Raw genomic sequence first — 13,333 nt, 5'->3', positions numbered from 1 at the left:
CATTAATGAGAATCAGGATTATCTACTCCAAATGGTCTCAAGAACTGTTTATAAGAATATCTTATATGAATGCCAGTGGTGTTATTCCCAGATTTACACTGGTGTATCTCATTTCAGAATATTTTCTGATCCTGAAAATTGATATATTTGCCTTAGGGAGACTCTTTTCATTAAATTTGAAATGATGAATCTCATGATTGTTAGGGAGGACGAAAGTGAGAACATCAACATAAAATCAGTGGGCTTCAGGAAGATAAATTTCAATAAAGTCAGAAACAGTAGATAAGCTCTCACATGGAGACAAATCTAAAGAGGAGAAGGGAGTTAAGGAAAAAGTTGTTTTAAGAAGATAATACCAATAAGGCCAAACTGTCTCAAAAGTCAAGCAGCCTAAGCGCGGAGACTATAACCATGCTTATTCTGTGTACATTACAGTAGTCATACACACATTCCAGTTGCTTATTGTATTCTATTGTACATCTATGTTGCCTTTCTTAATGACTCATTTTGCATCGTCAATATGCACCCTAGCATTTACGTATGTCATGTATTGTGTTCATGTAGCTTTAAATACTATGTGTGAGTATTTCTTCTCTGCTGGTCCTTACTTTGACTTTTTTTTCCTATGGCTAGACCTGTACAGAAAATCAGGTTTGACATATTTGACCTATTAGCCTGTGCTTAGGTAGTTAGTTTAATCACACTGCAAACACTGTGACTCCCATCATTCAGCTGTAAGCGGTTTGTTTCATATAATACAGACATTTTCTCATACCTAGTTACCAATTACATTGCATGGGACAGTTACAATAATTATCTTGGTGTTTTGAGCTCCATTGCTCTCAGCTGGATTTGTCATAAACAAAATGTGTCAATCCAGTTTGATCAGTCTACCTGCCTTCTCACTTCTCATGGATGGAGAAGCAGTTAACTTTATTGTGTCTTGGCAATATCTCATCTGAAAGCTAGAGAAACACTGCCAAGCCGCAGCTGTGGTAGTGAGTGAAAACCTGGCTGGAAAATCACACCCAGAGAGCAGTTATCAGTGGTTCATTGCTGAAAGGGGAGAAAATTTTGAGTAGGATTCCACAAAGGTCCATTCTAGGTTAAAAGTTGTCTGGGTATTTTCATTAATAACTTGGATGAAAAAGAATACACTGACTAAATTTGAAGATGACATAAAACTGCAAGAGGCAGTGGGAGGACAGGATCAGAAATCAAAGAGACTTGACAGTTTGGAGAAAAAAGTGGAAAAACTAGGCTACAGTTCAATAAAGATAGAGCTCTAAATTTAAGCTGTAGTAATCAACTGCACAAACATAGGCTGGGGATTGTTTGCTAGACAGCAGATCTTCAGAAAAAGATCCAGAGTTTGCAGTACATCACAAATCAGCAATTGTAAGCATTTTCAAATAGGGTTAAATGTCTTTCAGAACTGGATAAAGATGATACATAAAATAATTGTTTCTCTGCTTGGTGCTCCATCTGCTTTATCTAGATTGTGTCTAGAAATCTGCATTTTAAGAGGGTTAAGGACCTACACGAGAAAGATTAGAAAAAAAAAAAAAAATAGAGCAGTGAGGATAAACAGAACCATACCCAGAAATTATGACCAATGAGGAAAGACTGAAAGCACTGATGTTATTTAAACTAGAAAAGACAAACAGACAATACTTAATAGTCTACAGATGCTTTAAAAGTGCTGCAAAAAGAATAGGAATCATCTGTTCCCCTGACCACTGTGGGTGTGACAAGAGGTAACAGTGTTTAGGACTGACATTTTAAATCCTTAGGGTGGTTACAGTTAAACACAAATTAAGTGGTTAAGTTGTGCAGCCTCAATCTTGTTCAGGTGGCCAAGAAGGCCAACAGCATCCTGGCCTGCATCAGGAATAGTGTGGTGAGCAGGACTAAGGAAGTGATTATCCCCCTGTACTCAGCACTGGTGAGACCCCACTTCGAGTACTGCATTTAGTTTTGGGCCCCTCACTACAAGAAGGATATTGAGGTGTTGGAGTGTGTCCAGAGAAGGGCTACAAAGCTGGTGAGGGGTCTGGAGGACAAGTCTTATGAGGAATGACTGAGGGAACTGGGGTTGTTTAGCCTGGAGAAGAGGAGGCTGAGGGGAGACCTTATCGCTCTCTACAGCTACCTGAAAGGAGGTTGTAGAGAGGTGGGGGCTGACCTCTTCTCCCTGGTGACAAGTGATAGGACGAAAGGAAATGGGTTCAAGTTATGTCAGGGGAGGTTTAGGTTGGAAATTAGGAAACATTTTTTCGCTGAAAGGGTTATTAAACATTGGAATAGGCTGCCCAGGGAGGTGGTGGATTCGCCATCCCTGGAGGTGTTTAAAAAAAAAAACAAAACAAACAAACAAAAAACAACAAAAAACAAAGGGTAGATGTGGTACTTGGGGACATGGTTTAGAAGTGGTTTTGTCAGAGTACGTTAATGGTTGGACTTGATGATCTTAAAGGTCCCTTCCAACCTCAGCAATTCTATGATTAGAGGTCTTTAAAAACAAAGCCAGTGATTCCCAGTCATCTTGGGTATCTTCTCATTTTGGGGTTTTGCCAGCCCTGGATCCCTAAGTGCTTGGTCTTTGACCTGAGTAAAGAAGCATGGAGCACAAATTCATCTTCTAGTACTGTGGCTCAAGAAGAGATTGAAAGGTGGTGGAAATGCCTGGACCTCTGGTACTATCATCCTTCTGTTCCAGATCTCCAGCAGTAATTTTTAAAACAAAAGAATAAAGTAGTGTCAATAGTGCTGTGGAGGCAGCAATTGCTGATGTCTCTGTACTTTATTTCTCACATTGATGCTAGTCACAAGCTGGCTGTGTTCATTGATTAATAATTTCTAGGAAAGACGTGTTTGACAGAAATGAGATGAGTAGGGCTGATTCTGCCTTTGGGGGTGGCACGTGGACCTCTTGAGGGCCTTTCTAGTCCTGTTTTTCAGAGACAGTGTGAAAATGTCAGATTTTTCAAATACAGACACCTTTGGATGCAAATTTTGTAAAGGTTTATTATATTTTAATGGGTTGCTTGTGAATTATGAAAATCACAGGATAACTTCATGACTGTTTTGACTTTACTGAATGACAGAATGAGAAGAGTAAAATTTGTCTATTAATAGGAAGTTCAGTTTGAGTGTCTTCTCATAACATGGCAAATTTGGGCTAGCTGGAGAAAACCAGTTTCAAGTTCTGGTTCTGCCACAGGATTGCTGTGAAGTTTGAGGCAAATCATTCCCTACCTCACGTCCCACCTGTAGACTGAGCAGCAGCCCTTTCCTCAGCAGGGATGTTGTGAGCATGACAACATAAAATATGATGTGGTGCATTAATGTATTGCATTATGAGAGCAACATGTGTTAAGACCAGTTATTAACCTTTAATTTCCCTTGTAAGCCTTTACGATTCCTACCGCCCAGAGAGAGCAGATCTTATTCCTAATGTATGGCCTATGAAGCACATACTGATGCTAAATTCATAGCTCAGCTATCACATCTGTTTCTTTCAAGGAAAAAAAGAACAAAAGCCAAATAAGCATGTATTCTCCATGCTTAGGTCAGGATTCTTTCCCTCAGTAGTGTTTTGGTTTTTTTTTTTTTTCCCTTCGTTAGCCCAAAATGCATGAACCTTTTTTAAAATAAGCTGAGCCCAGATGTTTTGTGGACTGATGCCTCCTGTGCATCCCTGAGGAGCCTTGCTTACTTCACAGGGAATTTGCTTAAGTGGATTCTGCCTGCATTAACAGTGAAAATCCTTTTTTTCATATTTAATAATAATTTCTTAAATGCACTGTATGACATGTCTACTGCTTATTGTGTGTTCTCCCCACCTCTCTCCTGGGGACAAATGTTGTTTGAGAACTGCAGATTCACAGCACCTGGTAGGTGGAGTCTGATCCTTGCAGAATTCATGGATGCGAATCACCTTCCCTGGCTCGAGTTGCCCAGAAATTAAGCTTGTGTAATAAAAGTTTGTTGTCTGGGTTCCTTCTCTGGTCCATGGAGAGACACATTTGCAAAAGGTGTCACCCAAAGACAGGTGTCTAGAACAGATAAGACACACGTCATAAGGGGTTTCAGTGGAGAGCTCCTCACTACAGAGAAGGCTTAAATGACTCTTAGACCACATACTTAGTCCTTAGGTGACGTAAAGGGGATGTGCCAAGTCTCACTACATTTTAGTGTCAGTTGGATTGCAGGTAACAGAAATGCTGCTATTGCCTACTCACTGACTTCGCTTTTCATATCCAAACTCTGGAAAATCTGAGCCTGGACTTTGCAATTGGCAGAGATGATCATTCTCTACTGTTTCCCTTGTGAATGTCTCAGGAAGGAAATGGCTAGCAGGAAGAGGATAAGCAAAATGGGGCTTTCTGCTCTCACTGCTTAGGTTTAGGCTGGGGGAAAGGAAACCCCTCCGATTCAGTGTCAGGAACGGGTCTGGTTATGCGGCGACACTTCAGTTCATGCCCTTGCTTACACAGAAGGGACAGTGTAGTTTGTGGCTCATGTAGTGGCACAAACCATCAGCTCTTCTATTTTAGATGTAGCCCCGGGCTGCCATCTTTCAGTAGATGATATACTAAAGGCAAAATTTAGCCCACTGACTGTGTAGTAAAGCAAGCTTTAACTGAGATATAACTTCTTCAGAAATTCTTAGTTGAAGCATTATCAAAAGAACATTATACAAATAATACTCTCTTGGCTCTATAAATGTTCCAACAGGCTTCTTGGGGTGGCTCAGCTTTGATATCGAGGAAGCATTGCAGACTTCTTCATGGCATCCACAGGTAAGTCAGTTTAGTTCATGGGCACACTTACCAGGGACTGAGGTGAAGTTGTGTGTCCTGTTGGCCTCCATGAGAGCTGCATTTTCCAAAATACATATTACTATTAATCGGAGAGATTTCTGAGCTTATGGGGGTTTGGGCGAAAGAAATGGGAAATCTGATTTGCCTGCTTGGATTGTGTTTGGCCATTTTTGATTCTTTAGTACCCGTGATTATAAGTGCAATTTCCATTTCTCTTTCTCCATTTATAAATTTTGCAGGGCTGATTCTGTCGCCTGGAATCCCCATAAAATGCTGTTGGCAGGAATCCAGTGTTGTGCTCTTCTGGTGAAAGACAACTCTGTAAGTCCTCCTGTCCCCGTTTTTTGTGTGGTGTTTTTTTTTTTTTTTTTTTTTTTTTTTTTCTTTTAATGTGGCAGGCTGCCATTGCTGTAATATGGAAGTGGAAATAGAGAACAACTGCAAGTCAGTTTTACTACACTGCAGTGCAAAGGCTGAATTATATTATTTTGAATTTCACCATAGAAGTAATAAAGGGTGAATAAGAGAGCAGGGTCAAACTGATCCAAGTCACTGTACTCACCAGTGGTCAAACTTTGCAGCTGGTGCCCTTGCTAGTTAACTTCTGTACCTGATTTGCATTCGGAATCAAGTATTTTGTCACCTGGGTCTGCAGCACTTAAGCACTGAGCTCATCAAAGCCCTCAGAACAGCTGTCATCCATTGGGACTGCAGCAGTACTGCATCTCTGAGGTAGGCAGAGGTCCTCTTCGCATCCTCTTATGTGGGTGCACCAGAGTGGGAAAGGAGAGGGACAGCAGCTGGAGCACATGCAGGTAAAGGTGCTGAGCCTTTTTGCCTCCCTCTGCTAGTTATTCCTCAACACCAGGGTGATTTAGGCTTTCCAAAAGCTGTGACTAATTAAAAAGTCTAGCAAGCAAACAACAGAGCCCTGATCTCAAGTGGCACAAAAGTGAGATGAGTCTGCAATGTGATAAAAGCCCCTGCTTATATCTCTGTGAAATCCTTCTATCTTAATAAAGAAACCAGTAAGAGGTCAATTATTTCAAGCCCCATTTCAAGCTCAGCCTGCTAAAATTTATGCCCGTTTTCCAACATCAGGAATGAGTTTTAGCTTATACTTCGTAGGTTATGAGTGACTGAACATCGTGAAGATATTGGAGCCCCTGAGGTTTGTATCACTATTTTGTGGCCATGGTTTGTAAATCACATCTCTGTCAAAACAGCTGATAGTTTCTATTCAGCTCCTAGTCCTTAGCTATCCATGTAATTGGTTACTAACTTCTGGTAGTAAGAACTGATGAGGACCAAAGAACATAGATGCTAATCAGTGATCTCCTGGAGCTGATTGCTCCGAGTCAGGGGTGAGACGTGGCTGGATAGTAAGAAGTGTGCCTCCTTGTTTCCTTAGACTAGAGTCTGTAGGATTAAAGAGGATTAGACTCCAGGACTATCCGTCCATCACTTTATCTTTATTCTAGGATGAAAAACAAGCAGAATGAAGTTATTGACTAAGATTAATGTGGTGTCTTAATTGCAGGCTTGGGAAGAATTCGGTGCTATATTTTTAACTAATTAGGTCCAGTACGTAGATATAGCCTCAGGTAATGATTAGACTATTTGGGCCACATAGTGGAAATTTCTCAGGAAGAAAGAGGAAAGAAACAGAGAGGAATGAAATATTCTAGCTGCCCTGGCATTTAGAGTCACTTTACAAACACTGTTCCAACTTCAGGTCTCTGGCAGCCTTTCTGTTGTGTCCTTCCATGGAGAGTAATGTCTGGTAGAGCAATCCTATTCCACTTCGAAATCCCAGCCAGGCAATGTTGTGCTGGAAATACTTTTAGAGCTGAATCCAAGTCTGTTGAAGGGTGAAAACACAAGTATTACTGATCATACAATCAGATCCTGTTTTACAGTGAGACATGTTCTGGAAAGTAGAAGTTTCCTCTGCAGGGGGAGGAGAGGGCATTTTACTTTGTGTTTAATTCCTGGAAAATTGACGCTTACGTGTTTGGTGTATGTGCCAGTGTGGTCTTTATATGCAAACAAAAGCACATACAAATCTGAGTACTTTCCTATCAGCTTTTTTTGAAGTGTTGGAATATAAATCTTTAAGAAAAAAAGATCAAATGCATATTGAAGACACTTAAGCAAGGCTTTTCTGCCACACTTTGGTCCCCTGCATACCGTACCAGGCAGCTGGACCCAGTTTCCCATTAAAAATGTTATTTTAATACCAGTGAGAGTATGGAAGAGTACATGTATCAGTTTCTCACTTTGGAGCTTGTTCCATTGCTCCTAAATTACATAAATACCTATGGCTGCAGATGAAGCACACATATGTGAACATAATTCTTTCACACAGTGGTTAGGATGCTTCAGTGGGAGCTGAATGCTGAGGTGGGAGCTGGAAAAGTTTGGTACACCTTGCTCTGCTAGGGAATGTTCAAGGAACCGCAGGTAGTTTCTGAAGTGGTGAATTCTGCAAGAAATCAGAGCAGCAAAATGTTAAGCATAGATGTTAAGTCTTATTTATGATTCGAGCCCTGGCTCCCTTTGAAGGTCTGCTTAAAGAAGTTTTGTTTGCCTGTCTTCCCAGTTGCTTTAAGGTCCATTTGGAAACAGTGGATTACTTTAGGATTAGGGTTAGTTGATTATAAGTGGACAAATGAAAGGGTTATCAGGAATTGGAACAGGGAAATGGTTGACTCCCCATCCCTGGAGGTATTTAAAAGAGGTTTAAATGTGCTGCTTAGGGACGTGGTTTAGTGGTGGGATTGGCAGTGTTAGGTTAATGATTGGACCTGATGATCTTAAATGTCTTTTCCAACCTAAATGCTTTTGTGATTCTATAAATAATCCCCTTCAGTTTTTTTAATATATATGTATGTAAAGGTATAGATTGTTTAACAAGCACAAGCTTTGTATTTTACTTCACGTGTAAAAAGATAATCTTTAGAAGGAATCATCGCATTTCTGACATAGTGGTAACACCCTGATTTCCTATTAGCAAAAGTGACTAGTTTTGGTTTGGTTGGGTTTTTTTGCCACAGAGCGTCAATAAAGCTATGTGATTTAGCAGTGTTAATAGGCTTAAGACATTGCAGCTAGGTTATTAGAATGAAACATTGTATTTAAATGTTTTCCTAGAGAGACAAAAAAAAACCCCAAACGGATAAACTGCAGTGAAATGCTGATAAAAGAGTGTGTTCCAGCCTTAGTGAAACAAAATTGGAATGATTTCCAAAGAAGGTACAGATAGAAAAGAAATACATTTGACTTGATTAGAAGGGAGAAGTGTTTTCACCAAAGGGAAGGAGAGATTGGTTAATCCTCTGTAAAAACTCAGATCAATTAAAGTAGTTCTTCAGTGCTTAAAGCACTCAAGAAATGCACAGGTATCCCTTTTTCACTGCCATGCACTGAATAACTCTCAGCGCTTTTGTAATAAGATGGACTTACTGTATTGCTGTGGCATGAATGGCAGTGACTGTTCAAACACAAAGCTAGGTGGACTGATACTCTCAAAACATTAGTGAGTCAACTTTGTTATTATATGTTCTTAAAATGCTACAAACCAGTCTTGGGTTGTATGTGCTCTCTTAAGACCACAGAGCTACTCCAATTTGTCCTTGCTATAATCCATACGAACGTGAATATTATCCCCGTATAGAGAACTAATGTTTATCATCAATGCCAAAGTTCTGTGACTTGTTAGAGTGTAGCACTAGGTTAGGTAATTAGCAATCAATTCTAGGTGATGAGCAGAATTTTCACTTATTAGTGAAAATAAAGTCTCAAAGAATGTAGCTAATGAAGTCCCAGTTTAGCACAGAGTATAATTGATTGAGGTGATCGTGGTAGCCATCTACAGAATAATCTCTTCCTCATTATTAGCAGTATCACAAAGCTATCTACTTCCCTGGTTTCTTTCCAGGGCAGCTGCAGGAAATACTCTATTCCCATTGCTTTCTGCTTGGTGTTAGTACAACTGAGAGCTCCTTCTCACCTCTTGAAGTGAATTACAGGGGTGACCTTTTGCACTGCACTGCTTTCAAGAATTTTCAAGTATTCCATTCAAAAGATTGTCCTTATTGCTTCAGATGAGGCTAATCAGGAAGATGTTTGTCTTGGGGAAAAAGATGTTTCGTTAATGAAACTGAACTTCACTTTTAACTAGCAATGGAAATGAAAAGAGATCAGAAGACTTGCTGTAGGTGTGTTCAATGAGAAAAAATATGTTGTTATGAAACTGGAGCTCTTATATGTTGATTTCAGTATCAATAATTATTCATTTATTTGTCGTTAGTTAGAACACACAGCAACTATCCATAGACTTCATCAAAACCAAAGGCTATTTGAAACTTCATAGTGGACTGGGACCTCCATGAAAACAGAGAAAATTTCCATTTTCTAAACTTTAACAGTACCAGTATAAAGTAGAACACTACCATTAGTTGCTGTACACAGGGTAGAAAGATAAAAAGATGCTGAAGAAAGAATCTCAAACTTGTCAAATGGGGCACTTGCAATTAAATTTTTGCAATTCTTCTGAACAGATGAAGCAACTCAGTTACTACGTGGAAAACTGTTGGGGTCTTCCTGGGACTGAGAATGTTAAGTTAGAAAGCATGCTTTTTCTTTTCTTTTTCTTTTCTTTTCTTTTCTTTTCTTTTTTTTTTTTTTTTCCTTCTACTTTTCCATCATTTGGCTAGGGAAACTGAGATGACTTTTTGTCTTCAGCATATTTGAGTCAATTACTTTTGAGACAGCAGTGATCAAGGAGTAACTGCTTTCTTGACCATAAAATTTTTCTTGAATTTTTTCTTCTTCTTCTGTTGTCTTCCCTGCCCAAACTCTATTCTGCAACGTTTGCTTTCTCTTCCCTTCTCTTTCTTGTCCACCTTGCTTCTTGCATTGGTCTGGCCTATTTCTTTCTTTCTCACAAAGCATGATTTTTGTTTCTTCTGTCTGCTCTAGTAACATGCTGAAAGTTGTCACTGTACTTACCTCTGGAGATTGGCAGTGGGCAGTATCTTCAGCAGGATTTCTTGAGCACGTTGCATTATTAGTAGGATAAGCAGATGGAAAAGGATCATCAAGCCAGCAGGTCTTGTCAGCTTTGGATGCAACAGGAGAGTAGAACAGTACCTGGGTTTTTTGTTTGTTTGGTTGTTTTTTTTTTAAATTGAAATATGTTCCCAGGAACTTGAGTTCACTCAGAGATATTGAACTATTTGTCCTTGTTGCATTTTCACTCTAGAGCGTTTGTTTTTAAACTACAAAACTCTGCAGCTGTACTGTGATCTTAAGTGAACTTCTCAGTCTTTCTGTAATATTTCCAACTCGGTTTAGGTTTCTTGTGACAAACAAAAGTTATTATTTCTCAGGCGACAAACATGAGGGGAACTAATATCCTGTGATGTCCTCTATTGTGCAGCTGTATTACATCTGATAAGGCAGAAGATAGTCCCACGTTGATCAGCCCTGCTGTACACTCACTGCAGAAACACTGTGCAAAATTTTAAAGCCAGTAAGAGACAAACAAGTTAACTTAAATTTGTGAGTGTTGCTGCCTTCCCCCCCCTCCACGCCCCCCCAAATACCATGACTAGTAAACTTGCAGTTCCCCTGAAGATCAAGGTAGGGAGATCTAAATGAGCAGGGCACAATGGCTTGACAGGCAGAGACCTGTTCCTGTTGTGCAGCTGCTAGTCAGAGAACACAAGCTGTAGAAAAACTGTAAAGGGTGGGGATGGTTCAGTGCTTGACTTTTCCTGCAGTTTCTAGTGTCATCTTCTTGCCTTTCTTTTTCTGAGAAAGTTGGAAAGTAGATGTGAGAATCTTATATACCGCAAAAAACTGCGCCCAGTGTTGGCTTTCCAGCTACAGCTACCCTGTGCTGCAGCGGCACATTATTACTCTGATGACTGCAGAGGGAGAGCAGCTGCTGCCCTTTTTTTTCCCCAAGCTGTCATATAAACTGTCTTTTCACAAGGCTGAATGTGCTGGTCCTCTGGCTAAAGAGTTCAGACTGAATTTGCTGTCCTTTATGCAAACCAGCAATATTACAATGGGATTGTCAAACCTCTACAGAAGTTGTGGAGAAACCTTTGGTGTTCTCCTTTTGTGCTCTACAAATAGGTGCGCAGGTTGGGGTTTTTTTGTTTTTGTTTTTAATATTAATGGAGGGAATTGAAAAGGCTAGGAGAGAGGGACGCTTATTCTGTACGTGCCAGTGGATTACTTGTCCTTTGGATTTTTTTGTCTTGACCTTTTTTTCTCTATTTTGTTGCCAGTTTCAAAGTTATCAATAGTGTATTGTAATGTAGATCAAGAAATGTACCTCTGTTACGGGAATGTGACAATTTGATTAAAAGTGATGTCAGACACTGTCTACCGTTTTAAAATCGGACTTACGGCACATGCAGAGAAAAGGATGAAATGTGAGCTTTTTCAGTTGGATCAAATTGAAGAGTGATGCTGGATTGGAAAATGAATTGTGCTCTTTGAGATGCTGTTTAGGAACTTCTGTCATGCTGTCCACTTCTGTTCCTTGGTCTGTTCGGCATGGAAGACTTCTGGTTCAACTGTCATTTAAAAACACGTTTGCAGATCTGAATCAGATGCTGTAGCTATGTTTTTAACCTCATCTGAATTTCTATTCTAGTGTTATGTTATGGGTTGTGGTTTATTTTTCTTACCCACTTTTAATATCACTGACAAATCTACAACACTTTCTGTCTCCTGGGCTCCTTGTAGAGCTACACTTGTCTTGTAACGTGCTCTCTGCCAGCCATTCTCTCTCCTTCATAGTATTACAGACTATACTTTGATATTTCCTTCTTCAGCCAATGGCCAGTCCTATGCCTCTTCTGTTCCCCTGCAACTTTAAACCTATAACAGCCTCTCTGCTTTCTGTTTCCCAGCTTTGTTCTTTGCTGGAATTTGCCACATTACTCGTTTATGTTTGTCTGTTTTCTGCTGCTCATCTCTGCCCAGGGAGCCTCTCAGAAGGTGGAGGCTGGAGGTTGCTGAATAAAAATAATTTCATTAACAAACCATAATTAGGATATGCTAAAGTACCTTTTCTGAGGTTTACTTTCAAATGTTAAAATTGTCTGAACTGTGAAAAGAGACAAAATTGCGGTTGTACTAATGTGCTCATGGTGTTTCCACTCAGTCAGATAGCCTATGCTAAATCCTCAGTGAATTTATTTTCTGGTAAGGGCTAAACATTTAGTTCTTGGGGCTAAAATCTTCCCTACCTGCTGCTAACTGTGCTTTATATAAAGTTCTTTGTTTGACAAAGGAGGAATAGATTGAGCCGCTTGTGAACATGTAGGAAGCTGCCACATGCGATCTATAGACTGGAGCAGTGGACATAAGCTTCTCCTCCCCCCTCTTTCCCACCCACGTATGTCTTTGGGCAACCACTCCCATGATTTTCTGAAATAGGAGTCAGAATTCCTCTTCAGCCCACAACTCTTCAGTGGTATTACGAATAATAATAATAAAGGTTTCTTTGTTGTCAGTGCTGACTTCACTGGGTTCAGGTTCATCCTAAGGTTCTTAAACCACACCATGAGCTTTGGATAGTTTCCTGCATATCCAGTTCTGTTTTACTAAGCACTTGGTACAGAGAAGGGACAAAAAGGCTTGTGAGGATGAAAAGATTTGAAAATGCTTATCAGCAATCTAAGCCTCTATTTTGTTTCTAATAGGGTCTCCTGAAGAACTGTTACTCTGCCAAGGCTGCGTACCTGTTCCAGCAGGACAAGTTCTACGATGTCAGCTATGACACTGGTGACAAGTCCATTCAGTGCAGCAGGCGTCCGGATGCGTTCAAATTCTGGCTGATGTGGAAAGCACTGGGAACCACAGGCCTTGAGGAGAGAGTAAACAGGGCACTGGCTTTGGCTAGGTACCGCCGCACAATTTTGAATACGTCTAGTCTATTTAATTGACTGAAATGTTGACACTGCTGATCCTCCATGTCCTGGAACAGATCACTTTGTTACTTTTCCCCCCTCACCTTTTGTTTGTGTATAATAGGGGGAACTAACAGCAGTTGTAATTAGTGTTATTACGTTTGCTACAGTATTTAATAGTAACTTTTACTTTTGGCAATAACTATAGATGTTGGTAAACATAGAAGTCCAAATTAGACTGTCAATCTACACTGTTTAACCTTTGTTATCTGAAGCAGACACAGTACAGGTTTACCAATACACCCTCTTCTAACTCATAACTGTGTGTTGTGGTGTTAATGTAAAAGCAGCACTATGTGCCAAGCTCTGAGCTGTCCCCTGCAAGAAGTGAATTAGCCATTCTTCTCTTCACCTCATTCCTCGTGACTGAGGAAGCCCAGAAAGCCGATGAGGTGGGGAAATTTGTATGAGGACACTCATAGGATGTAGTAGAGGGATATGAAGGCATATTGTTCTGAGATACTGCTTGTTTTTTCTCCACAAGTTTGCTGAAGTTCTTAGTGCTTACAGTAT

At 40.1% G+C, this 13,333-nt stretch overlaps 1 protein-coding gene across 1 annotated transcript in view; it reads left to right on the top strand.

Moving 5' to 3' along the window:
- GADL1 (glutamate decarboxylase like 1) overlaps positions 1-13,333 on the top strand; it is a gene marked incomplete at both ends in the record, with an annotated part of 81,721 nt that overhangs the window by 25,020 nt on the left and 43,368 nt on the right. The window contains 3 exons of the mRNA XM_082479314.1: positions 4,741-4,805; positions 5,066-5,147; positions 12,554-12,753. Coding sequence (XP_082335440.1) covers positions 4,741-4,805; positions 5,066-5,147; positions 12,554-12,753 — 347 coding nt within the window. The remainder of the gene's footprint in view (positions 1-4,740; positions 4,806-5,065; positions 5,148-12,553; positions 12,754-13,333) is intronic.

Source organism: Vanellus vanellus, assembly GCF_965231255.1.
Source record: "Vanellus vanellus genome assembly, chromosome: 2".
Classification (NCBI taxonomy): domain Eukaryota; kingdom Metazoa; phylum Chordata; class Aves; order Charadriiformes; family Charadriidae; genus Vanellus; species Vanellus vanellus.
This window is presented reverse-complemented; position numbering and strand designations above follow the sequence as displayed.